This window comes from Trifolium pratense, linkage group LG2 (genome assembly GCF_020283565.1).
Source record: "Trifolium pratense cultivar HEN17-A07 linkage group LG2, ARS_RC_1.1, whole genome shotgun sequence".
Classification (NCBI taxonomy): Eukaryota; Viridiplantae; Streptophyta; class Magnoliopsida; order Fabales; family Fabaceae; genus Trifolium; species Trifolium pratense.
This window is the reverse complement of record NC_060060.1, coordinates 22,005,746-22,032,717: the sequence shown is the minus strand read 5'-3', so window position 1 is coordinate 22,032,717 and position 26,972 is coordinate 22,005,746. Positions and strand designations below refer to the sequence as shown.

At 31.9% G+C, this 26,972-nt stretch overlaps 2 protein-coding genes across 2 annotated transcripts; one reads left to right on the top strand and one right to left on the bottom strand.

The window, feature by feature from the left end:
• Positions 1-7,082: 7,082 nt before the first annotated feature.
• On the bottom strand, positions 7,083-8,398 carry LOC123904389 (paired amphipathic helix protein Sin3-like 1). Its single transcript, XM_045954063.1, has 5 exons — positions 8,252-8,398; positions 7,974-8,119; positions 7,636-7,834; positions 7,248-7,346; positions 7,083-7,145 (listed from the first exon to the last, which is right to left on the bottom strand). The coding sequence occupies exons 1-5, from the start codon at positions 8,396-8,398 to the stop codon at positions 7,083-7,085; spliced, it is 654 nt and encodes a 217-aa protein (XP_045810019.1).
• An 11,255-nt stretch (positions 8,399-19,653) lies between these two features.
• LOC123906844 lies at positions 19,654-25,060 on the top strand. Its single transcript, XM_045956857.1, has 5 exons — positions 19,654-19,788; positions 21,097-21,186; positions 23,910-24,188; positions 24,263-24,370; positions 24,447-25,060. Exons 3-5 carry the CDS (start codon positions 24,186-24,188, stop codon positions 24,897-24,899), a joined length of 564 nt encoding a protein of 187 aa, XP_045812813.1. The 5' UTR covers positions 19,654-19,788; positions 21,097-21,186; positions 23,910-24,185; the 3' UTR covers positions 24,900-25,060.
• The last annotated feature ends 1,912 nt before the right edge of the window (positions 25,061-26,972 follow it).

Sequence of the window (26,972 nt, the reverse complement as noted above, 5' to 3'; positions counted from 1 at the left end):
ATCCTTCATGAAAAGTGGGTAGAACTTTCACAATATATATGCTTTTAATTTATACATGTCCGGCAAATTAAAGTGGCTATCGGTGTGTGCATTTACGACGAGTAACGTCAGTTTGTCCTGGCGAAAACGGAATGTACTCACTTATCCTTGATGTTGATACCGGGGAAGTTCTAGGCCTACTTGGTATCTATTTAGTTTGGCGTTTGAAGCCCCAAACGTGAGTTTACTAGTTTTATGGATGTCTGGATAACTTGTAAAATCAAATCTATGGAATGTGAGTTTAGCCCCAAACGTGAGTTCTTTTAAAGCTAGAATTTGGAGCTTCCACGTTAAAGGAAAATCAATTCCAAGCAATTAATTGCCAAATGACATGTGAACTTACCTATTTACCAATAATTTTCTTCTTCTTCACATCACCCACAACCATAGATCTGTCTTTTTCCTTTGTAATTACATAAATATTGAGTGATGCAGAAATTGTAGAATGAGAGAAGAATATTGAGATATTGAAGAAAGAGAAATGGTAGAAGGATGAGAAAGAAATATAAATGGCAGAAAGGGTAGAAGTAATTGAAGGTTATGGAGAAATGGTGAAAGGTTGTGGAGAAATGGAAGACAACAACGTCCAATAGAAGATTCTGGAGGACTATCCGATTAATTTATTTTGTTAGTTTTTTATATTATTGGGTTGAGCTTGAATGATATTTGTTCATAACTTTTTAAATGTTTTACAGTTAATTGTTAGTTAAATTAAAAACTCATTTTGGTAATTAGACACTGCAAAAGAAATTTTGATCTAAACTATCCAAACAATATAAATTGGTGAAAATCACTTTTACGAAATGTAACCAAACATAAATCAATTATGTTCAACTCACTTCTAACCAAACCTAATTATCTCAAATTCAATTTTGTCAAACTCAATTCTTTTCAGCGCAGAACAAAACACACACTTAGTGCGATAAAGTGGATGCGGGACCTATACACGTCAATAACTTTGTGTTTGAATTAGACTCTAAACACTAGGTGGATAATTTTAAAAGTAATCGAGAGATGAATCTGTGTTTGGCGACATTGTCAAAAATTGTAAACATGTTTAAATTTACTCTTATTTCACAAACTCTCTTCTTTTTTTTTTTTGAATGACAAATATAATTATATAAATAGGAGAGAAAAATACACCAAAAAGGGGGAGTACAAGAAGTACTAAAACACCAAAATAAAAATAAAATTACAATGAACTCGCAGAAAGAAAACTCTTAAGGTATCTTTCGACTAGACCGAGAGCCACCAACCCCCAAAACACCATACGACTAAAAGAGAGAAAAAGAAGAAAACAAGAGAAGAAAGATGGAAGAACAAGCCCATATCCCACCAGGACTACCATGCCCCAATATCACCACCACACAAAACTCTAACGGCTCCAACACAAAATGGGGTTCATCTCCCACTCATAAAGGGAGCAGGGGTTAGTAGGGTTTTTGACCAGATACCATTTCCAAGAAAGATGTTTCACCTTATCAATCGGGTATTCAACAATTGAAGTTCCCCATTAAAAATTAAGTCATTCCAAAAATTCTAGATCCACCAAATAATTAACAGTATGCCAAATTAATAACCACCCTAAGTGGGCCCTCCTACCAGTACCCATCTCTAGCAAAAACTCAAACAAAACTATTATCCCCCTAGGCAAAGCACACTGGAACCCTAACCACCTAAAAATAGAGTACCACACCATAGAGGACACTTTGCAAGTTAAGAATAGTTGTTCCACCGACTCAACTGAGTTCCTACATAACACACATAACGTATTAATTATTAATATCTGTAATCACCATTCACAGAAAGAGGTTTTCGCGAGATGAAATCCTATTATGGAGAAGTTGCATGGGAAGAAATTCTCTCATGTTGAGTTTATTAGGAGACAAATAAATAAGTTTGAATTTGACAAACTTGGCGCATGTTTAGCTAGCTTCCAAGCTTTTACTGATGTTCCTACATGCATCCGGAAATTTATTATTAATGAAAAGCTACAAGCTTCTACCATAAAAATAAAATTATACACGCCTGGCAAAATCTCATACAAGACATTGTTGGGCATAATCTCACTACCTTGATGTAAGTTTTCTTTTTTAATTAATCGAAATGAATTATGACAATATAAGAGCTACTCAAATCTTTAAGATTAATACATTAGTACAAAAAGTACTTTTTAAATCGGGTGAAAAAACATTTTAAATTGCTTCAATGTTCGGTTTAAATGCCACAAATTTATTAAGTTTTTTATTTTAAGTCAAATTTCATTCTTTTAAGACTTTTGGATCTGGATTATGCATGTAGATAAGTCACACGAATTTCTAATCATCTGATCTTTATCCAATGGTTTATGATTAAAAGACGACACTTTAATTATTTTTTAAAATCAAAATATTAAAGTACAAGAGCTCATTTGGATTGGCTTATTTTTTAATTTACGGAAAATAACTTATACAAATAAATAAACTTTTATGTATTGTCAAAGTGACTCTTCGTAACGAGTTACTTAAGTTGATGAATGATATAATGGTGACAATACATCGCAATGTTTAGGAGTGGGGACCGAAAAAGGGTGTGAGATTTTCATTGTCAAGTCAACATATGGTTTTCTCGTCACCATGAGGCCAGCGGTGGTTTTTTGGCTAATTTGGAAAAGTAAAGCTCCTTCAAAAGTTACGGCTTTTGTTTGGTAACTTTACAAAATTCTTAGACATGATCTTCAGAGAAGGGAGTGAGCCTGAGCCTGAGCCTAACGGTACTGTCTTGAGGTTGCAATTTATATGTGACTTGGAGGTGAAAACCTCGTGCATTGTCCTTTTGCAGCAAATGTGTGACATATATGACTTTTTTTTCTTTTTTCTTTTTTGATGTTCGAAGATATGAGATTGTTTGATAAAGATGATGAAGAACGGTTAAATAGTATTATTAAGTTTTGATAGTTCACATTTATATACAATGCACTTGATAGATCCAAAGGTGTTTTTTTCTAATACAAAAATCAAATGGTTAAAATTAAAAATTTAATGAGATCTATGGTGGACCATCACTATTTTTTAACGGTAAATATATTATTAATAAAGATTAAGTTTTTGCACAAGATGAACATATATCGATAAAAGAAAAATAACAAAACAATGGCGCCAAATCACTTTTTTAGATTTATTGATTAATTGATGTATTTAGTTTATATTAAATCAGATCCATCAATTATTTAATGAATCTATAAAATGACTTGTGTTGTCCCCGTGAGCTTAGCTCAGTCGTAGGGACATCGCATATATTATGCATTCGAAGAACACTCTATTTATTCACCTTTAAGGTGTGGAATTTCTAGTCACTAGGTTACTAGATAAAAAACAATTGACTCGTGTTTCATAAAATAAACGAATAATAATTATATTTATTGAAAAAAAAATATAATATATGTTTTAACCATTTTTAACAAATAATTTTTTGGCCGATACAATAAATATTAATTTCTAATAATGTTGGTCAAAATGTTTTTCTAATAACTGCAACTAAATAATTGTTAATTTTATTAGTAATATATAATAATGAATATTTACGAAGAAAGCTAACATGTGCGTGCCAAGGAAAAATATTATTTATTTAGACGTGAATTCAATTTTCTAAAAGTTAAAATATTATTTATTTTAATATAAATTTTTCACTTTTGGTTTCTTTGACATGTGCCCTAAGAGAGCACATGTTAGCAAAATCCATAGTTTATTTGACAAATCAATTTTTTTAATTTAAACCACTCAAAAATAGTTTAAATATAGACCCTTGCCATATTTAATAATGAATGAATTATAATAATAAATTGAAAATATACTATTTTATTAAAATTACTTAAAATAGTAAAATAAACATTTAAATGTATATTTGACTACTTTTAATGCATATTCAAAATAAAAATACTAATTTGACTACTTTTAATGCATATTCAAAATAAAAATATATTTTATTATTTTATTAAATTTTAACACTGTCAATTCAAACAAAATAAATTTTCATAAAATGTCCAAAATTTATTTCACATTGTTAATACAAAAACAATTCATTTCATAAAAGGTAAATGGAATTAAAATAGTTCCTCCAATGTTATATATAAGAAAAAATTTACTTTTTAGATTCATTGTAAAATTGATGTATCTAGACAATATTGTAGTCTAAATACATTAACTCTACAATGAATCTAAAACGTAAACTGTTTTTTATATATAAGACCAAAAAGAATAAACATTATCGGGACAAAATGGTAAAATTTGAATACTTCTGTAGCGCGCTTTATTTTTCTCATTCTTATATATATCATCGCATCTAGAGTTCAGCCTCTCACATTGTTCAAACTTGAAAAGAAAAAACTTCATCTCAATAAACCCTTGTCCTCTCACTATTAGCTTTTGTAGATGGGAAAGGTATATATATATTTTTTCCCTCTGATTTTTTATTTAGTTTTTAGGATTCAGCATTTTTAAATTATTTATATCACTCTAAATTATGATTTCGTAGGAATGTGATTTTTCAATTCAAATTCTTTTATTTCTGTTATCATGATTGTTAGTACCTTCAAGTTCATCTAGCTCTCTCTAAGCAGAGGATTCAAATTCATGCTTTGTGTTGATTTCTTAAAGCTAGATCTGATGTTTTTTTTGTTAATCAATTGAACTTTTTCGTCTTTTTTTTTTTCATTAGACACTAGAATATTAAAGTGTCTGGTAATTTTTTAAATGATGTTCTTTTTTCCAAAATTTTGAGTTTTCTAATTTTTAAATGCTCTTAACTCAGTTAAAAAAAATATTACACGTGATTCATGTAACTAATAATCTGTTTGAATGATTGTCGTCCTGAATTGATTTAATTTTTGAATAGATGATTTTTTAAAAAAAAAATTGATGACTGTTTTTTCTTTGGATATATAGAATAGAGTCAAGGTTTTGATGAATATTATCAATTTCTCTAATGGTGTGTTTGTAAATAATGTGATAAATAATTTGTTTCAATTTCTAATATCTAAATATTTTTGCACAATTACAAACCCAGAAAAAGGGTGGATCTTCATCAGGTGAAAAGAAATTAATATCTATGGATGAAGCCAAGGTTTATCTGAATGAAGTAAAAGATGCATTAAAAGACGAGACTGAAAAATATGATGATTTCTTATGGGTGATGAAAGATTTCAAGGAACAAAGGTTTAATTTATTAATTTATTTATTTATTTAAACATCGGGAGAAAATTATTTAAATTTGTTAATTGTAACTTACTTTTTCTTTCCTTGTGATGTATTTGCAGAATGAATATTGAAGGTGTCATATCAAAAGTAAAGGAATTACTTGAAGGACACGAAGAACTACTAGTAAAATTTAATACATTTTTGCCAGATGGATATTCCATCTCTCCTTGAGTTTAGTCGTGGATAATATGTAGTACATTTAGATTCAATTTTAATGGTTGTAATATGTGAGATTTATAAGCAATCATATTTCAGCATATTTTATCAATTTATAGATTGTGAAGATATTGAGTTAAAGTGATGATTTATATGAGTATTAAGTAAAATGAAAGATTGATGAAATTAATGGCAACAATAACAACTAAGTATTATGAAGGACTTTATTTCATTATAATCAACATGTGCTTATATAATCACTATATCTTATACACTTCCACCAAAGTTTAATATTGTCTAACTAGCTATATACTTAGGGTTTCCTACCTCAAAGAGGACTTCCACCAAACCGCTCGCATTATGGATTCTAGGATTCCTAAGTGTTTCACGTCTCTACAGACACCCTTTTAATCATAACAGGCGACTATTGGACATGTGTACAATGATTGAGTTTGCATCTGAGTAATTCTAGGATTCTAAGTCTCATTGAGATGATATACAAATTTAATCCAATATATATGATTTACAATATGATCTAATGACTTTTCGTATGAGAGGTTACACATAAAGCATGATCATATGGTCAATTGAACTTCTCTCTTTTATGAAAATGCCCGTCAAAGTGTGGAAAAAGATGGTCCAGATTCGACGGAACTTCTTGTGGGGCCCCCTAAGAGTGCTAGAAAGATTGCTTGGGTTAGTTGGGGCAAGGTGTGTAAGTCAAAGAGTGATGGTGGGTTAGGGGTCAGAGATCTTCGAGTCGTGAATCTAGTGTTGCTTGGTAAATGAAGATGGAGACTAATCTCTGGAGGAGTGGGTCTTTGGAAATATATAATTTTAGCGAGATATGGCTCTTTATATCCCTCCCCTCATCTTGGAGGTAGGCTTGGGGATCTCAAGCGGGTCTCTGGTTGGTGGAGGAACGTGTCATTATTAGGTGATCCAGAGGACGATACCTCAAATATATTGGTTTTCAAATGGGGTGGCTAAAAAGGTCGGTAATGGTCACATGACTTCCTTCTGGTTTGATCCTTGGCTAGGGGGAGCCACGCTAAGAACTCTGTTCCAAAGGCTCTTTCTTGTTGCAGCCCAAATTGTTTTCCCATCTCCGAACAAGTTACTAACAATGTAAAACTAAGGAGACTCCGTCGTTCTGCCAACCTAAGGTAGCGCTTCCTGAAAGCAAGAACGTTTAAAAGCAAGAACGCCATCTAATAAAACTTGTCCGTTTCATAAGAAAGCCGTAATTTCGTCAAATAATTTCGCCTAATTTTTTTTTTGACAAATTAATATTCACTTACTTTATACTTATTTAAATCATCATTATTTTTACTCAAAATTATCACAAACTAGATTTATGAATTCTGGTTGATTGAAACGATTAAATATAAAATCTCACAAATTACAAATATTTAAAATTTAATCTAAAAGTACTAAATTTTCTCCACAATCAAACCCTTGGTTTGCACATTTGCAGCATTATTGGTATTCAATTAAATTAAAAATATGTAAAATTTAAACTAAGAGTACCAAAGATTTCAAAAAAAAAATAATAATCCAGAAGTACTAAATTTTCTCCACAATCAAACCCTAGGTTTGCACATTTGCAGCATTATTGGTATTCAATTCATTAACTCCATATCACGATCTAAGTTACCCAAGAAAAACCATAAACCCATCAACAAGATCCGGGTGACCTTCAAAAAGTGAAATAACCTGAAAAATCCAATCCAATTATAATAATTATCAATAATTAAAATGAGCATTATACAAAAAAAAAATAAAAAAATTAAAGCATACATAAAACGTACAACATACCATCTGCATGACCTCTTTAGCACTCTTATCTTCATTTCTGTACATATTCACTATCTTTAGAAACGATTTGTAAATATGAGGTTCATGTTGAAATTGAGTCTGCATTTAGATGATCCATTAGACTCGTCAAAATAAACACAACAAAAATTAAATAGAATTTTCTTTCTAGTTTAATCTTTAACAACAAGAATTTTTTTTTATAGAACATAAATCAAAATTCAGTAAATTAGTAGAAAAGAAAAACATATTGAGCCCTTAAATTTTAGTCACACGTTTAAATTTTTCTGACTGATTTAAATTTTGTTAATGATCGGTTTACCAAAAAAAAATAAAATAATCTTTGTGATCAAAATCATTCAATAGTGTTTCATCTCAACAACACTCATACCTTCACATTGACCAAATATTTCTTAGCATATTCTAAATCCACTGTTGGCTTCTTTGGTTGAGAAGAAACCTCATCATCATCTGGCAAAAATGTATTTTTTGAACACGTCTCTGGCAAAAATGTATTAAATTTTACTAATAATTTTTTGTGCCCTTTAAATAATTCCTTCACTCTTGACATCAAACCTGCCATATCAATTCTACAAATAAATCAAAGAAAAGAAACAAGTCAATTTACAATGAACAAATTAAAAAAATAATAATAATAATAGTTTGGCAAAAAAACGTGTACATACAGGGACCAATGTAATATTTAAGTCACAATTAAATAAATCAAACCTTCTTGTCCTGAAATCTCTCATTGCCCTTAAAAACTCATAGTACTTGCCCGTATCGTCTTTGAACTCATCCTCGATTTCAGTAAGATACATCTTGGCGGCATCGATAGATATTTGATCCATAGTATTTGAAGAATCCTTCATTTTCTGGGGTTGAAATTAAAATGAAAAAAAATAATATTAGACTCAAATGTAACTTAAATTGTTCTTTACATGTTGAACACACTTTTTCATGAAGAGAATCCTTCAAGTTCTTTACATGGGATAGTGTAGTCATACCTTAATCTCTCTCAAATTTTGTGTAGCATCTTCCAAACAAGGACGTTTCTTCGGGAAACATTTTTCATCCTTGATTTGATATTGTTTTGGCATGAAGGTGTTAAATTTTAATATCAGATCAATGTGACCTTCTAAAATTTCCTTCATCTTTTCTACGAAAATCCCAAGGTCTCTACAAATGTGACAAAAGGATAAACAATTTAATTAGAACTGAAAAATTCAGAAATCGAACACACATTGTTATACAAAAAGTAAAATTGTTGTGCAACGATCAAACCGACCACCCTCAAATTCTCTTTGATTACCGACCCATTTGTTTGATTGGTAGTCTTTATAAAATTTTGTCCAGGATTTTGGCTAATAGACTGAAAAGAGTTTTGGGCAAAGTTATCTCCAACTGCCAATCTGCCTTCCTTCCGCAGAGACAGATTCTTGATGGGGTGCTTATTCTCAATGAGATTCTCGATTTAGCAAAAAGAAGAAAAGATGAATGCTTGTTGTTTAAGGTTGACTTTGAAAGAGCTTATGATACTGTGAATTGGGGTTTTTTGGAACGCATGATGGTAAAGATGGGGTTTTCTGATGGTTGGTTAAAGTGGATGCGGGCTTGTATCTTTGAGAGTTCGATGTCCATTCTAGTTAACGGAAGCCCAACAGAAGATTTCAAGGTTGGAAGAGGCCTACGTCAAGGTGATCCTTTATCCCCTTTTTTGTTCTTAATTGTAGCTGAAGGTTTAACTGGAATGATGAGAAGAGCAGTAGAGATTGGGAGATTTAAAGGATTCCAGGTAAATGATAGTATTCAATTTCAGATCCTTCAATTCGCTGATGATACTATTTTAATGGGGACAGGCATATGGGATAATTTGTGGTCTATCAAAGTGTTGTTAAGAAGCTTTGAATTAGTGTCCGGTTTGAGAATAAACTTTGTGAAAAGCAAGCTTTATGGTATAAATATAGATGTGAACTTTTTGGAAGCTGGATCATCTTTTTTGTCTTGCAGTTCAGATTCTATCCCTTTTAAATTTCTAGGAATACCAGTAGGGGCTAATCCTAGAAGGAGAGAGACATGGAAATCGGTGGTGGATGTTATATCTAACAAATTAAGTTCTTGGAGTAGCCGTCAGCTATCAATTGGAGGGCGCATCACTTTAATCAACTCGGTTTTGGCTAGTATGCCACTTTATTTCTTCTCTTTCTTTAAGGCTCCTAGTTGTATTTTAAAACAATTAGTGAGGATTCAAAGAAATTTTTTATGGGGATGCGGTCTTGAGGAGAAGAAGCTATGCTGGATTAAGTGGGATCTTATTTGTTTACCAAAGAACCAGGGTGGATTAGGAGTAAAAAATTTAGAACTTTTCAATACGGCTTTGCTTAGCAAATGGAAATGGAGATTAATTGATGAAAGACAGGGGGTGTGGGCTGATTTATTGCGGTATAGATATGGGCATCTACCTACTAAAATTTTGACTGGAACAACACCTCAGGTTGGGGCTAAGGACTCTATTTGGTGGAGGGATATTTTGAGCATAGGCAGAACCGCTGATGAGGATTGCTTCAAATCGAATGTGGGTTGTTGCGTTGGTGATGGTAATGATATCGGATTTTGGAAATTCAAGTGGTTTGGAAATAACAGTTTTGGTGAATTGTATCCTAATCTGTATGCAAAAGAAGCTTTTAAGGATGTTTTGATCTCAGATAGGTTGAGTCGAAATGGAACGGATACCGAGTGGCATTGGCAGTGGTGTGAAGAACTTTCTGACAATGACGCACATCATCTTCGAGCTCTTAAGCAACTTTTACTTGATTGTCCTTTTGATCAAGCGAGGTCGGATAGATGGCGGTGGGTGCCGGATTCGGTTGGCCTCTTTACGGTTAAATCGTGTTATAGTTTGTTGCTTCAATATTCTAACACGGTTGTTTTGGAGTCAAATGTTTTGGGTGCTATCCAAAAGCTTTGGAAAAACGATGTTCCATCTAAAGTTAATATTTTTGGTTGGAGATTGCTTCTAGAGAAGCTTCCTACGCGGGCAGCCCTTCATCATAGAGGTATTTTGAATAATCCGCATGATATTTCTTGTATTTTTTGTTATATGCAAATGGAAGACTGTTCCCATCTATTCTTCAATTTCTCTTTTGTTAAAGGTGTGTGGGAAACTATATATAGATGGTTAGGACAGAGTCTACCGACAGGTTTGGAAGGTTGGAATCACTTTTTATCCTTTGGTTCTTTGGTTAAATCAAGAAAAGGTAATCGGATTCGTCATTTGATTTGGTTGGCTACTACATGGTGCTTATGGAAGCTTAGAAATAATGTTGTTTTTAATGGAGACTTACCGGATGCTTCCAAACTTGTAGATGATATTAAAACTTTTTCTTGGTTTTGGTTTAAGGGTCGTTTTGGTCGTAAGTCCTCTTTCTCTTTTTCTGAATGGTGTTTAGATCCTATTGTATGTCTTCAAAGCATACTATAATTTGCTTTATATTGTGAGGGATTGAGTACCCCTTTGTACTCCTTTATAATATATTGTTTGCTTATCAAAAAAAAAAAAACCTTTGTTTCTTATAATCGTTGAAGGCGATTATAAAGTCTTTCAGCTTGTCACCTTGGAATCTATTCTTTACTTCGTCGTAAAAATTGAAGGCATCTCTAGTAGCATGTTCATGAACCCTTTCTAGCATCATTTTGGGTTTCCCTTAACCTTTGATCAAAATTTTAAAAAGAATAAAAGAATAGAAAAACCCATACCCAAAAAAAAAAAAAAAAAACCAAACAAAAAAATTCACCATAGCATCAAAAAAATTCAATAAAACCATTAATTAGTTAAAGATCCAAAGGTTTTCCTATCAATTAAGCACAAGAAACTAAAAAATAAAACATGATCAGATTAGCAAAAAAAATATCACAAAAACTTACACTAACCACAAACACAAATTATTAAAACACAAAATACAAAAATAACAATCTCAATTTATTCAACAAAAATTAATTAGTCAAACATCAACAGAAAAAATATTAGATCTAACCGTAGTATGAGTTAATTCAAAGCAAGAATTGCAAACCCTAAATCCTCCACAAAGAGATCACCTTGAAGAACCAAATCCTGAAAAATATAACAAGAATTGATAGTCGAAATTCAATTAATCAAGTCTAAAAATTGTTGAGTCTTAAGTAATAGATAGATAGAAAATTATAAGGATAAATAAATTGAGAATTATAGAAAAATTACTATGAAGAATATGATCAGAGAAAATGAAGAAAATGAGTTGAGTTGTTATCTCTTTAGTTTTACGGATAAGAAAATGAAGAAAAAGAGAGGAAACGAGAAACATGGGATGAGTGTCGGATGTGATAAGATTCAACCTTATTTTCCACTGAAATCTAGGGCAAACTATCTTGGCACTTTATTTATTGCGTGATCATTTTTTATATTTTAATTGGATTATTCATTATAAATTTATCTTCATTATAACTATTTATAGCAAAATTTGAATTATAAAGGAGTATAAGGAGTACTCAATAAGCTTTATGGTATTAATTTGGATGATAGTTTTTTGCGCGTATCTTCGTCTTTTTTGCATTGTGGTGTGGATTCTATCCCTTTTCGCTTTCTTGGCATACCGGTAGGTGCTAATCCGAGAATAAATGCTACTTGGCTACCTATTATTGATTCCATGAAAAAGAGACTTGGTGTTTGGAATAGTCGTCTTTTATCTATTGGAGGGAGAGTCACTCTCATAAATTCAGTTCTTTCTAGTTTACCTCTCTATTTCTTCTCTTTTTTTAAAGCACCGGTTTGTGTGTTGAAGGAAATGGTGAGCATTCAAAGGAATTTTTTATGGGGTGGAGGAATGGATAGATCAAAAATATGTTGGGTTAGTTGGGATAATATTTGCCAACCAAAGGATAAAGGAGGGTTAGGCATAAAAAATTTGGAGTCATTTAATGATTCACTCTTATGTAAGTGGAAGTGGCGGTGTCTGAATGATTTGTCTGCTTCTTGGTTCAATCTTTTGCATTTTCGTTATGGTTCTTTTGCCGCTAATTTCTTATATGGGGAAGGGAGGGAGAGTCTCAAACATGCTTCAATTTGGTGGCGGGATATGTGGAAAACAGGAGGAGCGGAGGAAGGGGGTTGGTTTGTTAATAATATTAGTAGCATTCTCGGCGACGGTAACAATATAGCTTTTTGGAAGGAAAAATGGTTAGGAATGGAACCGTTAAGTGAACTGTATCCATCTTTATTCCAAAAATCAACTCATAAAGATGCTTGCATTTCAAATATGGGGATATGGAATAACAACATGTGGTCTTGGAAACTTAATTGGATGGAAGCACTTGATAATGCAGATATTGAATCCCTCAATGAATTGCATCAATTGTTTGAACAAGTTCGGCCTAACAGAGCTTCTAGCGACAGGCGAAGATGGTCATCAAATTCTGATGGTTCTTTTTCGGTTCGATCAACGTACATGGTTTTGCAGGACAAACGTGTAGGTACTACACTTGATACAAATACAGTGGCAGCATTGAAAAGATTATGGAAGAACAATGTTCCATCAAAAGTTAGCGTTTTCGGTTGGCGGTTGTTACTTGAAAAATTACAAACCCGGGAGGCTTTATTTTGCAAAGGTATTATCACGAATAATCATGAGAGAAGTTGCGTATTTTGCTTCAAAGAGGTAGAGGACATACAACACATCTTTTTCACTTGCTGCATTACTTCACAAATTTGGCAGAAAATATTTGTTTGGTTGGACACTAATGTGATCCCTTTTGAGGACGTCACAAGCCATTTCACTTTGTTTGGTGAATTAGCAAAAGGCAATCATAGCAAGCGAATTCGTCATATAATTTGGCTGGCGACGACATGGAGTATTTGGCGTACACGTAATAACATTATTTTTAGAGGAGACTGTGTCAACATATCATCTTTAGTGGAGCAAATTGTTTATTTTTCTTGGTTTTGGTTTATAGGCCGAACAGGGAACAATGTTAATTTAGTTTTTTCTGAATGGCGTAATAATCCTTTAGATTATTTTCAACGCATCTAAAGTGATCTATTCTGAATTGTAAGGGTTGAGTACCCCTTGTACTCCTTATAATTCATTTTTTGCTTATCAAAAAAATAAAAAATAGGATGGGTACACCATATAGTCAAAAAAAATGATGGGTACACCAATCCGAAAAAAAAATATGTGGACTTATGTCTGACTCTTCCACTAATTAAACTAAATCCACGAGATCACCATGATATTATCAACCAACATAGGCACATCAGTCACCGTCCCTCTGAAAATGATATTATTCCTCAATCTTCATATACACTAAGTAATAGTTAACCAAATCAAATATCGAATACGCCTATAATTTATTGACTTGATAATATCACCACACATAAAAAAATGTTTCAGCCCTTCCTCACCTATGGTTGATTATAACGTTTATAAGTTGTTTTGTTTGTTTTTTCTACAGTAATTTTTTTTTTTTATGATTTGAGAATTTTTTTTTAACCAACATTTATGTTTTTTCGAATGGAGCATACGAGAGTCAAAGCGGGATATTTTTCATAAGCTCCTTGTTAAGCCCAATTATAAGCATATCGTGAGAACTTAATAAAACAGGGCATAAATAGCTTATGAATTTGTGATAAGCACTTTTTTATTGATTTACACAACAAATACAAAGATTTAGGCCCCGTTTGACCCTACTTTTTTTCTACTTTTTTTCTTTTCCTTAAAAAGTAATAAATAAGTAAAAAATTGTGTTTGACCCAACTTCTTCTTATATTCTACTTCTTTACTTTATTTCTCTAATTCTTTTAAGGAGAAATAGTGTGAAATACAATTTTTTACTTCCCTATTTTTTTTTTAAGAAGTAGAAAAGCAGAAAATAAGTATGCTCAAACGAGGCCTTATATCAATAGATAAATCCACATAAACTTAAAATAAATCAATCCAAACGGGGTCTTAGAGTAAGTCATATGTATCTACAGAAAAAATTGGTTATGAGTTAGTTATCGATCTCACGTGAAAATCTACTTAATTATGTGTTGATTGTTGGTTCACATTTGACTCTTCTTTTAAGGCATATTCAACAGAAAAATATATTTGCTTATTTTAAATAAATTTTTCAAATTCGATGCATCCAAAATAAATAATCATTGAATGTCAAAAATTTCATTTCACAATATTACAAAAATGTAAAAAGAATTAAAATATACATTATCGGGGGATATTGTCAAATTTGCATACCTCCCTGCCATTTTTATTTTTCCCATTCTCTTATATATCATCACATTTTGATTTATCTTCCTCTCACATTGTCTTGTATTCTAAAACTGAGGGGAAAAAAACTCCATCTAAACAAAGTCTTGTGTTCTCAACATTAGCTTTTGAAGATGGCAAAGGTTTATATGTTCTCAACACCAGATCCTCCTTTTTATGTTTTCATGATATTTACACTACAAGAAAATACGGGATTAACTACGACGGCATTTGTTGCTAATTCGTAGCTAAAATCTAGTAAAAAAGAGTTAGCTACAGATTTGTTGTGAATTAGCTATTATATAGGGCGTAGTATGAATTTAGCGGCAAATCATCTATCAAAAAATTTCGTAACTAATTTGCAACTAATATAATGAATATCTTAGATAGTTCCTAATTAATACCTAATTAGTATCTACAAGTTGATATGGTCTCTCTAAGCATATGGTTTAAATTTGTACTTTGTGTTGATTTCTTAAAATTAGATTTGAAAGTTTTCTTTGATAATCCATTAATTTTTTTCTCTTTTATTTATTAAACACTAGCATATTAAACTGTGTGGTAATTTTTTAAATGTTGTTCTATTTCCAAAAATTTAAGCTTTCTAATGTTTAGTGAAAATTTTAAGATTTTACTTCCGAATTCTTTCTTCTCATCACATCAAGTTTATTACTATGTTCCACCCAATGCAAGTTTTTGCCATTTCTTATATTTTTCACAACAATCAAAGTCGCTGCAATAAGATGTACACTACTTAAAAACAAATTAGTATCACAAGATCACTTTTAACCATCATTATAAGTTCGTATATATTTCTTTACCGGAAGTTTTCAATGGAAATTTCATTAAAATTTTCTACAAAAAATTCAAATATTAATCGCCCACGAAATAATATACTAGTAGGAATTAATGTTCAATATCAACCATTGATTGCTAAATTTTATTTATAAGTTATGTATCTCGTTCAATCTTTTTTTTTATCAACGAATTTTAGTTACAAAAGAATTGAAATACAAATACAAAAAAAAAAAAAAAAACAAAATATAAATCACAAGTCTTTTAGATCGTAACAAAACCAAGAAGTCATTCACATAATTGTTTTACAATAGAGCTGAGGATCGAACCCTAAACCTCTAGCATATACTACATAAACCCCTATTATTATTATTATTATTATTTTGCAATATATGGTCAATTATTTCGATCCCCTCATCTTGGAGGGATTAGGAATACCTCATGCTGGTGGAGGAACTTGTCCTTACTAAGCGGTCTCGTGGATGCAATTTCACATTGGTTTTCAGAGGGGTCACTAAAAAGGTTGGAAATGGGCTCACGACTTCCTTCTGGTTTGATCTTGGGTGGGGAAACCCCTCTAAGGAGTCAGTTCCAAAGACTCTCTCAAGTGTCAGCCCAAAGTGCTTGTAAGGTGGGGGAGATTGGTAGTTAGGTTGAAGATCAATGGGTTTGGGATTTAAGGTGGAGAAAATATCTCTTTGTCTGAGAGCTTAATCTATTGGGCAATCTTCTCGAAATTTTGAATGGCTCGCCAATATCTCTATATAGAAGTTGATTCTTGGTGTTGGAATCATGACCCGTGTGGTTTCTTCTCGGTAAAGTCGGCTTACATGGTCCTTCCTCGGTCCACTACTGATGAGGTGTTTTTCTAAGAGGAAAAACTGTTGCTCCCAAAAGTATGAAAAACTTGGGCCCCCTAAAAAATGGCAGTATTCTCTTGGCAACTTCTTTAGGATAGGCTACCGACTTGTCATAATCCAAATTTTATAAATAGGATATCATATATGATTTTTTTTTTATTTAAATATCATATTAACCAATATTAATTTCTAACAATGTTGGTTAAATTTTGTTCTCTGCAAAAACTTAATTACTCCCTTATGTCCTTTTTATAAATAACAGTTAATTGAGATTTGCTTACATGAACAAGGGAGTATTAACATTCATACAATTGAGTTAAGTTCACGGGGACAAGGGAGTATATTAGTCAAGATATCATTATGGATATTTTATTTGATATAATGAATTTTTTTAATTAGTAACTCGATCTCAAAAATAGTATAAAAATAGAACCTTACCTTATTTATTTTTTTGGTCAGGTGACCCTTACCATATTAAATAATGAATTATATGATGATGATGATGATGATGATGATGATGATGATGATACTATTTTAATAAAATTTATTTCAAATAGTGAATTAATCAACCTTTAAATCTTGGTCCATATAAGACTATAATTAATGTAAATTCAAAATAAAATTATTTTTTTTATTTTAATAAACATACAAAATAAATTCTCATAAAATACTATAATGAGTATTTTATCTGACAAAATGAGAATTTTTACTTTGGACCACTCAAAAATAGTTTAAAGATAGACCTTTGCCATATTTAATAAAAAATAAATTTTATGATAATAAAAACTAAGTAACAAAAAAAAGTAAATACAAAATATTGTATTTTACTAAAATTTACTAAAAATAATAAAATCAATCTTTGAATTTGGTTCACAATATTAGACTCTTCTTTTAAGGCATATTCAACAGAAAAATATATTTACTTATTTTGATTAAATATTACAAATTCAATGCATCCAAAATAAATAATCATTGAATGTTAGAAATTTCATTTGACAATATTTCAAAAATGTAAAAAGAATTAAAATATGCATTATCAGGGAAATAGTCAAATTTTAATACCTCCATGCCATTTTTATTTTTCTCATTCTCTTATATATATCATCACATTTTGAGTTATCTCCCTCTCACATTGTCTTGTGTTCTAAAACTGGGAAAAAACTCCATCTCAACAAAGTCTGTGTGTTCTCACCATTACTTTCTGAAGGTGGCAAAAGTTTTTTTTCCTTCCATTTTCTTTTTCGTTTATTTTTTTCTTAATCGAATTTCCATCTCATTTTCTCTTTGTGTTTTTGGATTAATCAAAAAAGTTTAATTTAATATTTTCTACGGCCCATTTTATAAGGAATACTTTAAAAAAATTGGTTTTTTTTAATAAGAAACACTCTTTAGATTTATTCTTATTAAATACACAATTTTATTTGTACCCTTAATTATTAAATAAAATATATAATCTATTCCTTGGTCTATGGGATTTTTTCAGGGTATCAAATAATCCAGGGTTAATTTTGAAATAAAACATAAAATTTTAGAATTATTAATGAGAAAATTAACTTCGTTGATCTGTGTGATTTTTTCAAAGTGTTATTTATAAAAAAAGACCGAAAAAGGACCACGGTTGTACTTATATCGCTCTAAATTTCAATTTTGTTAGAATGTGATTTTTCACTTTGGATTTTCTTGTATTTTCATGATTTTTAGTACCTTCAATAATAATATAAATTTTTTATGCCATTTACAACAGTAGAGAATGAGTGGATCTTCAAGTGCAAACAATGTAATATCTACCGATGATACATTGGTGTATCTGGATGAAATTAAGGATGCATTTAAAGACGAGGTGGAAAAGTTTAATGACTTTATAGAGATTATGAGAGATTTCAAGGAAAGAAGGTTTGATTTATTTATTATTTATTATATTGTTCAAAAGGTATTTGAATTTGTTAATTGTAACTGATTTGTATTTTCCCTTTGAATATTTGTAGAATTGGTGTTGAAGATGTTGCAGCAAGAGTGAAGGAATTGTTTAAAGAGCATGAAGAATTATTAATGAAGTTTAATAACTATTTGCCCGATGAATATAAAATCTCACCTCAATGAATTTAGTGATGGATTTAGTGATTTTGTTCCCATAATAAGTTAGTGATAAGAGTTATTCACTACCAATAATGATGCAACTTTGGAAACCTAAGGTTTGGTTGTGTAGAGAAAATGTAGTATTTTATTGTGAGATTTTAACTATAAGCAATTTTGTCATTAAGATATTGAGTAAGAAATTAAGAATGATGATGGTTTGTATGAGCATTAATTAAAGAGATATTTATTGACGAATTTTTTTTATAAGTAATATTTGAATTATAAGAAGTATAAGGGGTACTCAACCCTTACAATTCAAAGATAATTACCTCAGATACCACGAAAACAATCCAATGGATTATTACACAAGTCATGGAAAGCCAATAAAGCATTGCTCCCTAAGCGGCCTATAAACCAAAACCAAGCAATATAAATAATTTGGTTCACTAAAGAAGATACATTGACAAAATCTCCTCTAAATAAAATATTATTACGAGTGCGCTAAATGCTTCATGTCGTTGTCAACCAAATAATGTGCCGGAACCTCTTGCTATTATTACCATATATTGAGTCTCCAAATAAATTAAAATGACATGAAGTATCAGTAAAAGGAATAAGCTTGGTCACACTACTAGAAAAAGTTCAAATACCGACGGAATTTAGAGACGAAATTTGTTTCTTCTCTAATAGAGATGGAATTAGAGACAGAAAAAAGTTGTTAGAGACCGAAATTCAAATATATGTATTAGTCACGGATTTTAGAGACAGAAATTTCCGTGTCAATAAAATTTCGTGTCTAAATCCGTCTCTATTTTATTATTTTTATAATTATAATTGAAATAAATAGTTAGAGACGAAAATTTGAGACGGATTTTAGTCATGTCTAATAATTTCTGTCTCTATATTCGTCTCTAATTGATCAACTTAAATTTAAATATTCAAACATTTGTCAGAGACAGAAGTAATCCGTCTCTGAATTAATCTGTCTCTAGAATCTGTCTCTAATGAAATAACATTGAAAATTTATTTTTTGTGTCATCCCTCTAAAAAGTTTACTCAATTTTTCGTGTCATCCCTCCAAAAAGTTTAACCAATTTTTTCACTGACCGCCAAAAAGTTTAACAGAATTATAATTTTATTAAATATTTTTTTATAATAATAAGATTTTATTTTAATCACTCCTCCATGAGTTTTTGAAGCATAGAATAATTTTATTATTCTTTCAAAAAATATTTGATAATTTTTTTTTGAAGCATCTGATAATTTTATTATTCTTTCAAAAAATGATTAAATTTAATATTTTTAAGGCAATTCCTTAAAATTCCTTAGATGCAATAGAAAGAATAAACGCATTAACAAACAATTATCAAAAGCAGAGAAAGAAAACACACAAGATGAAAGAACCCTAACCACAGTCACCACCGCACCACTGTCTCTCTCAGATCTCGTCTCAACACAGTCACCACTGTCGACGGCCATCACTTTGTCTTCAATCATGTAGTTGGAGATCTTGCTCGTCTGCGTTTGCCTTCAATCAAGGTATGTAACTCTCTTTTTTCTTGATCCTAATCCTCTTTTCCCCTTCAGTTTGGTGTTTCCCCCCTTCAATTTGGTGTTTTTCCCATTTAATTTCACACCCAATTCTTCAATCACTCTGGTCAGTTCCACGAAAACCCTAACTCCAAACTCATTAACATGCTGAAAGTAGGGGTGTGCATGGTCGGTTTTTCTCCAAAACCAAAACCAAACCATTTATAAACCATTTTTTTGGATTAGTATCCATAACCAAATCCACATTTTATTTAAAACCGGTTATCAAACTAGTTTTAAATATGATTATGGTTACGTAACCGGTTAAATTTGTAAATCCGATTTTTAAATGGGTTATTTATCAAATTTAGTTTAAAACCGGATATTTCTTAAATTCAATTTTAAATCTAGTTATTTTTTGGTTTGGGACCAATTATCCTCCAAATTCATTTTTTTTCTTTATTAAATCTCTCCACGTGGTTATTGTCAAAAAAATGAATTAAAAATAAATATGCATATTAAAAAAATATAAATGCAAATTTTTTTAGGAACGAATACATATAATTATAACGTCCAAAAATAAAAAAGAAGGAAGGAATACATAAAAATATAAATATATAAATTGGGAAAAATATATAAATATATTGATGAAAAAAAAATTGAAACACCAAAACGGAGAAAGAAAGAACGGGAAAGAAAGAGCGGCGCCGGTCACTCCAAAAATTTATTGAAAATTTATTTTTCGTGTCATCCCTCCAAAAAGTTTATGAAATAATATTGAAAATTTATTTTTCGTGTCATCCCTCCAAAAAGTTTACCCAATTTTTTCACTACCCGCCAAAAAGTTTTACAGAATTATAATTTTATTAAATATTTTTTTATAATAATAAGACAAGAGTGTCTTTGACTTAGGTTTCACCTTCTTCCTCCACCATCCACTCCGTTTTCGCCGTCCACCATCCATCCACTCCGTTTCATCACCTTCTTCCTCCACCATCCACTCTGTTTCATCGTCGTCCACTCCTCCACCATTCAGAGGTCGGGTTCTTCACTCCTCCATCGACGAATCCACTCCGTTTCATCGTCGTCCACTCCTCCATCATTCAGAGGTCGGGTTCTTCACTCCTCCATCCACGATTCAGAGGTCACGATTCACTCCCCCATCCACGATTCAGTCGCGAACTCAATTTGTTTCCTTCTCCGGATTCGGTAATGCTTTCTCTTAGGTTTTTCTTTTTGTGATATTTTCCTTGTTAACCCTTCTTCTCTTAGATTTCTACAATTTTCTGCAATTTTCTCTTAATTGTTGTTGTTTAGTGGCCTGTTTTGCAGGCCATCGATTTCAAGGACTCGCCGTTGTCACACCTTGCTCCTTCCATCCATCCATCCCTCTACTACGAAATTAAAGTGAGTTATGATTTGAATTCAAAATCTTAATCCTTACCTTGTGACATGGCTGTGTAAAATTTGATGATACCACTGCAATTGTGTTCTTAATTTGATGATACCGCTAAAATTTGATGATACCGCTGCAATTGTGTTCTTAAAATTTGATGATACATGGCTGTGTAATCCTTACCTTGTGACATGTAAAATTTTATGATTTGGATTATTTGTAGTTTTGTTACGTGTGAGCTTAATTGTGTTCTAATCTAATTATAAAACCAGTTCTGTTTAATTATGTTTAGAATTACTTATTGTGAGATTAAGTGAAAACTCACTTGTTTAATTAGGTTCATGTCATGGTTTTGAATTTGAAGATTGTGCTTGTGAAATTATATTAATTTGTTTTTTTTGAAGTTTTTTGAGATTTTTAAGGTATAATTGAGATTTTTTAAAGGGGAAGTAGGGGATCATTAGGTATCTTTTTTGTTAGAACTTTAAAGGTTAGGCAGGGAGGGAGAATAATCTCTTCTGAGGAGCATAATGCACCTCTAATAGCTTAAACTTTAAAGCTTAGGCAGGGAGGGAAAATAAGAGTTAAGTTAGAAAAAATCTTTTTGTTCTCTGTGACACCATGGCTGGACTCTGTAACAGAATCTCCTCTTCCTGAACTTTCTGCAAGACAATTAAAAAAAACGTTCATCTACTAAACAATATGACAAACTACTATATGTTTGCTTTCAACTTCTTGTACTTTAGAGGTGGCTGGTTTTCCTCTCTGTCATATTGTCATTTATGTGTATAGTTTCAATTTGTTGCCCATATAATATTAACTCGCACAATAGTTTATTTATTGTACTAACTGGTACAACCTAAATATTTTAGCATTTTAAGATTCCTTTATCATTACAAGGAATCTTGATACATATTTATCTACTATTGTAATTGACATAGACTTATTTCTTGATTATAGAAAAGAACAATTGCAGTTGTCATTTATGTGCAGCTTATATTTTCAATATGTTTCCCATATAATATAAACTTGTACGATAATTTATTATCGTACTATTGTAATTGACATGCACATAATTGTCAATTATAGAAATGGAAGTTCCTGAACATCGCAAGTGGATGGATAATAGGATGAGTCCCGATAACAGTAGAGTTACATATGAGTTTATGGTCGGGGTTCACGAATTTATTAAGTTTGCTTGTGCACAAGAAAATTTCAAGAAAGTAGGGAAGTTGAGATGCCCATGTAAAGTATGCAAGTGTAAGAAGCCTCACCCAGTTGGAGATGTCATGGGACACCTTTGTATGAAGGGATTTAAGGAGGATTATTATTATTGGACTAGCCACGGTGAGAAAAGACCTCCAATTCTGCCAGTGGTTTCAAACAACTCCTATTATGGAAGTAGTGAGGTTCGGGAAGACTTGAATGACTTTGAGCAAATGGTAATGGATGCAGCTGGACCGTCTCTTGGTACTTATTTGGAGCATGAAGGATCTGGTTGTGAAGAACAAATGAGGGAAGATCCTAATCCTGAAGCAAAAAATTTTTTTGATATGTTGAAAGCTGCACAAGCTCCCTTGTATAATGGTTGTGAAAGTTATTCTGAACTGTCAGCTGCAATACAAGCATTAAGTATCAAGTCTGACTTCAATATCTCTGAGACCTGCTTTAATCAATGGGTAGATTTTATTGAAAAGGCATTGCCAAATGACAATCGAATGCCTAAAAACTTCTATCGTGCAAAGAAATCAGTGGAAAAGCTTGGATTGGGTTGCATAAAGATTCATTGTTGCCCAAATGGATGTATGATTTATTAGATCTGCCCCTGGAAATAAGTAGTTTAACTTCTCTAATATAATTACATATAATTATATCCATATATGTTTGAAATTGCATCTTATTGTAATTTTTCTCATACTTTCAACTTTGAACCAGAATCTAATGTGAGGGGTGCTATTACGAAAATCTTTAAAGAAAATTTTCAAGGCGCATGGTCATGTTGGAGTGCTGTTGATCCGACCACACAAGATTTTTGGTTTGCTGACTTTAAGGTATTGTGTGGAAATTTAGCTTAATAATGATCTTATTTTTGGTTTGCTGACTTTAAGTTGATTCGACCACACATGAAAGTTGTAGTTTTAGCTAAATACAAATGATCTGATTTTTGGTTTGCTGATTTTCTGAATTCTGAGTTCTGAGTGTTTAGTCTCCTGTGCGCTTCTGAGTTCTGAGTTCTGAGTTCTGAGTGTTTAGTCAATTGATTTTCTGAGTAATGTCAATTGATTTTCTGAGTTCTGAGTGTTTAGTCCTTTGGAAAGAATTAAAAGAAGTTTACTTTGGAAAGAATGTCCCCTCTCTAAGATAGAGCCAATCATTTGTATATTCATCAAACTCAGCAACCATTGCCATTATATAAAAAGACTAATGAAACAAACCTGATAAACCACACAAAGATTGTTAAACCAGCAATTGGAACACAAACTGTTTCAAGGAATGGACCTTCTCTGCTGATTAAATCATGCAAAAGTCTGTACCATCCCTTGAACAATAGGTATGGACTCTTAACTATAGCAATTGCACTGAATAAAGGAACCTCAACAATTAGTCCCACTATCCCTACCATCCCTTCTCTGTTTTGTGCCTTTTATTAATAAATCTATTTGCAATTAAAAAAAAAAAAACAGGTTGTGTTTGCAACTGAAATTACACTACTATTTGTATTGTTTGTTTGTAGGCCAAATACAAATGGCTTGAAAAGGATGAAGCTAGCATTAAAAAAAGCTTTAATAGTAGGGGAACATTGGCCCTGAAAAATGCTTTGTTCAAGGTTCGTAGCGGTAAAGATAAAGATGAATGGATTGATGAAGACAAGTTAAAAGAATTAACGGATCAATGGAAAGGTGAAAAGTGGCAAAATATTTCTAAGATTAATACACAAAACAGAAAGTCTCAAGCTGGACATAATGTGCACAGTGGAGGATCCATTTCTGCTAGAGAACATGCCGAAAAAATGGTTAGTAGTAAATATGCTTTAGTGAATTTCAATTTAAATAGATTATACTAAATTTATGTTGGTTATTGTTTTAGAGGATGGAATTGAATAGAGAGCCAACCTGTTTTGAGGTTTATCAGAGAATGCATAAACCAAAGGAAAAATCAAATGAGTGGTTTAACAAAGAACAAGCTCTGATAGCTGTAAGTATAAACTAATCTTGTTTAAGTTATAACTTTTAGCAATGTAAATAATATACTAATAGTTACAATTTTTCAGGAAAGTTACCAAACTAAATTGTTTGAGAGAAATTCTCAAATAGGTGAGGGTAGTAACCAACAATCTGATGATAGTATATACATGGAAGTTGTTGGAGGCATTAACAAGAAGGGACACATATTTGGATTGGGATCTCAAGCTGCCACTGTCAAAGAATCTTTGAAATTTTCTCCTTCAATTTCTACTGATGTGGTACAGTCAGATAAAGTTGCTGCTATGGAGGCTAAGATCGAAGCATTAACCGTTGAACTTGAGCAAAAGAATCTTGAACAAGAAACGTTAAAACAAAAGATGGAGCATTGGGATCAGATTTTGGGAAGGTTTGTGCCTAGTATTAATCAAAACTCTCCGGGTCAACTTGGAAGAGAAGGTGATAATGAAAATTATGAGATGGATAATAATGAAAATTATGTGATGGATGATGAAGATGATGTGTTGGATGATGAAGCTTAGCTTTAGTTACTTTCTTTTATGTATTTTTGTTAAATCAATTATATGAATTTTTGTGTCTTTGACAATTTTAGGTTTGATATTATATTTAGTGCAGTAGTGGTGCACTTGATACTTTGTAAGAATGACATACATTTGGTGTCAATCGAAATTTGATTTTCTCACATTCTAGAATTATATAAATTACATATAGTAGATAAAAATTAATATTTGAAAAATTGTATAAGCATTTAATTGCTAAATAAGAAAATAAAAAAAAAACTTTATAGAGACGAAAAATGTGTTTTGTCAATATGGAGACAGAATTATATGCTTAGAGACGGAATTTTTGAGACAGAATTATTTGAATTTAGAGACGGAAAATTCTGTCTCCTTTAGAGACGGATTTATTATGTTTTGAATTCAATGTTTAGAGACGGATGTTTATTTGATAGTGACAGATAAATTCTGTCTCCAATCAGAGACAGAATATAAAATCTGTCTCTGATAGTTTAGAGACGAGGAAATTAAAGACAGAATCAAATTGGTCTCTAATTCTGTCTCTAACATGCTTAGTGACGGAATATTGGTATTTTAGAGACAGATTTTGCCCGTCGGTATTTAAGATTTTTCTAGTAGTGTCACGCCACATTTGAAGAAAATATAATGGGTATCTTCCACTTCCTTGAAGCAAAACACACAGCTTCTGTCATGGTTGTTTGTGATGATGCTTGTATAGGGCTTCCCTAGTTGGTAGTTTATGGAGCAACAATCTCCACCCAAAAATGCTTACCTTCGATGGAACATTATTCAACCAAAGATTCTTCAAAGCTTTCGTCGTGTTGAGCTCTAAAACATGCGCACCAGACCTGTTTTGCAAAGCCATGTACACTCTTTTGACAGTAAAAAAACCAGCAGTATGTAAAATCCATCTTCTCCTATCGCTCACCTCCCTTCGTGGTCGCACTGCTTCCAAAATTGAAAGAATATCATGTGCTGCTACTGTTTCTATTTTCGATAGCTTTGCTGTCCATTCTATTTTCCACACCCAATTATTAGAATCCCAAGCACCCATGGAGGAGATTGTATTTGTCTTGCTGCATAGATTTGTTTTAAAGTGCAGGAAATAAATCGCGCAAAGGTGCCGTTCCGATTCATTTTTCTTTCCAAAAACCATTATCATTACCATCACCTAGGATGTTACTGATGTTATTATCGAACCAGCTACCTTCCTCCTCACTACCTAACTTCAAAATATCGCGCCACCAAATAGATGGTTGTTTAAGACCAGTCGTCCCTTCCTCATACAAAAAATTTGCTGCAAAAGACCAATATCTCCACCTCAAAAAATCGTACCAAGGAGCCTCTTTATCACTCAAACACCACCACTTCCACTTACACAAAAGTGATGAATAGAAAAGCTCCAAATTTTTTATTCCTAATCCTCCTTTATCTTTTGGTTGACAAATGCGCTCCCAACTAACCCAACACACTTTCTTACTACCTCCCCACAAAAAATCTCTTTGAATACTCACCAAATCCTTTAAGACACAAATATGTGCCTTGTAGAAGGAAAAAAAAATAAAGAGGTAAACTTGATAGTACGGAATTGATGAGAGTGACTCTACCTCCTATAGAAAGATTATGACCGTTCCAAGCACAAAGTCTTTTTTTCATGGATTCGATTATAGGTAACCAAATAGCTCTTCTTCTTGGATTAGCACCTACCGGAATTCCAAGAAATCGGAAGGGGATAGATTCTACTTCACAATGCAAGAAGGCCGAAGAAGCTCTTAAAAAGTTGTTCTCAAGTTTAATTCCATAAAGCTTACTTTTGTAAAAATTAACTTTAAGAACGGACACAATCTCAAAACAATTTTTATAGTCCAAAGGTTGTCCCAATTACCATCTCCCACTATAATAGTATTATCAGCAAATTGGAGAGTATTAAAAGAAATATTGTTACTAACCTTGTAACCTTGGAAAATGCTATTATCCACCGCTCTACGCATAAGGCTTGTGAGACCTCCATCTACAAATCAAGAACAGGAATGGAGAGAGAGGGTCTCCTTGCCTCAACCCTTTACCAACATTAAA

Coding starts and splice junctions, on each gene's coding strand:
- LOC123904389 (XM_045954063.1), bottom strand. CDS start 8,398: ATGAAGGAAATTTTAGAAGGTCACATTGATCTGATATTAAAATTTAAC. Junction 8,120..8,251: donor AAAATTTGAGAGAGATTAAG/GTATGACTACAC, acceptor TTTCAACCCCAG/AAAATGAAGGATTCTTCAAA. Junction 7,835..7,973: donor AGAGATTTCAGGACAAGAAG/GTTTGATTTATT, acceptor ATTTATTTGTAG/AATTGATATGGCAGGTTTGA.
- LOC123906844 (XM_045956857.1), top strand. Junction 24,371..24,446: donor AAGAACAAGCTCTGATAGCT/GTAAGTATAAAC, acceptor ACAATTTTTCAG/GAAAGTTACCAAACTAAATT.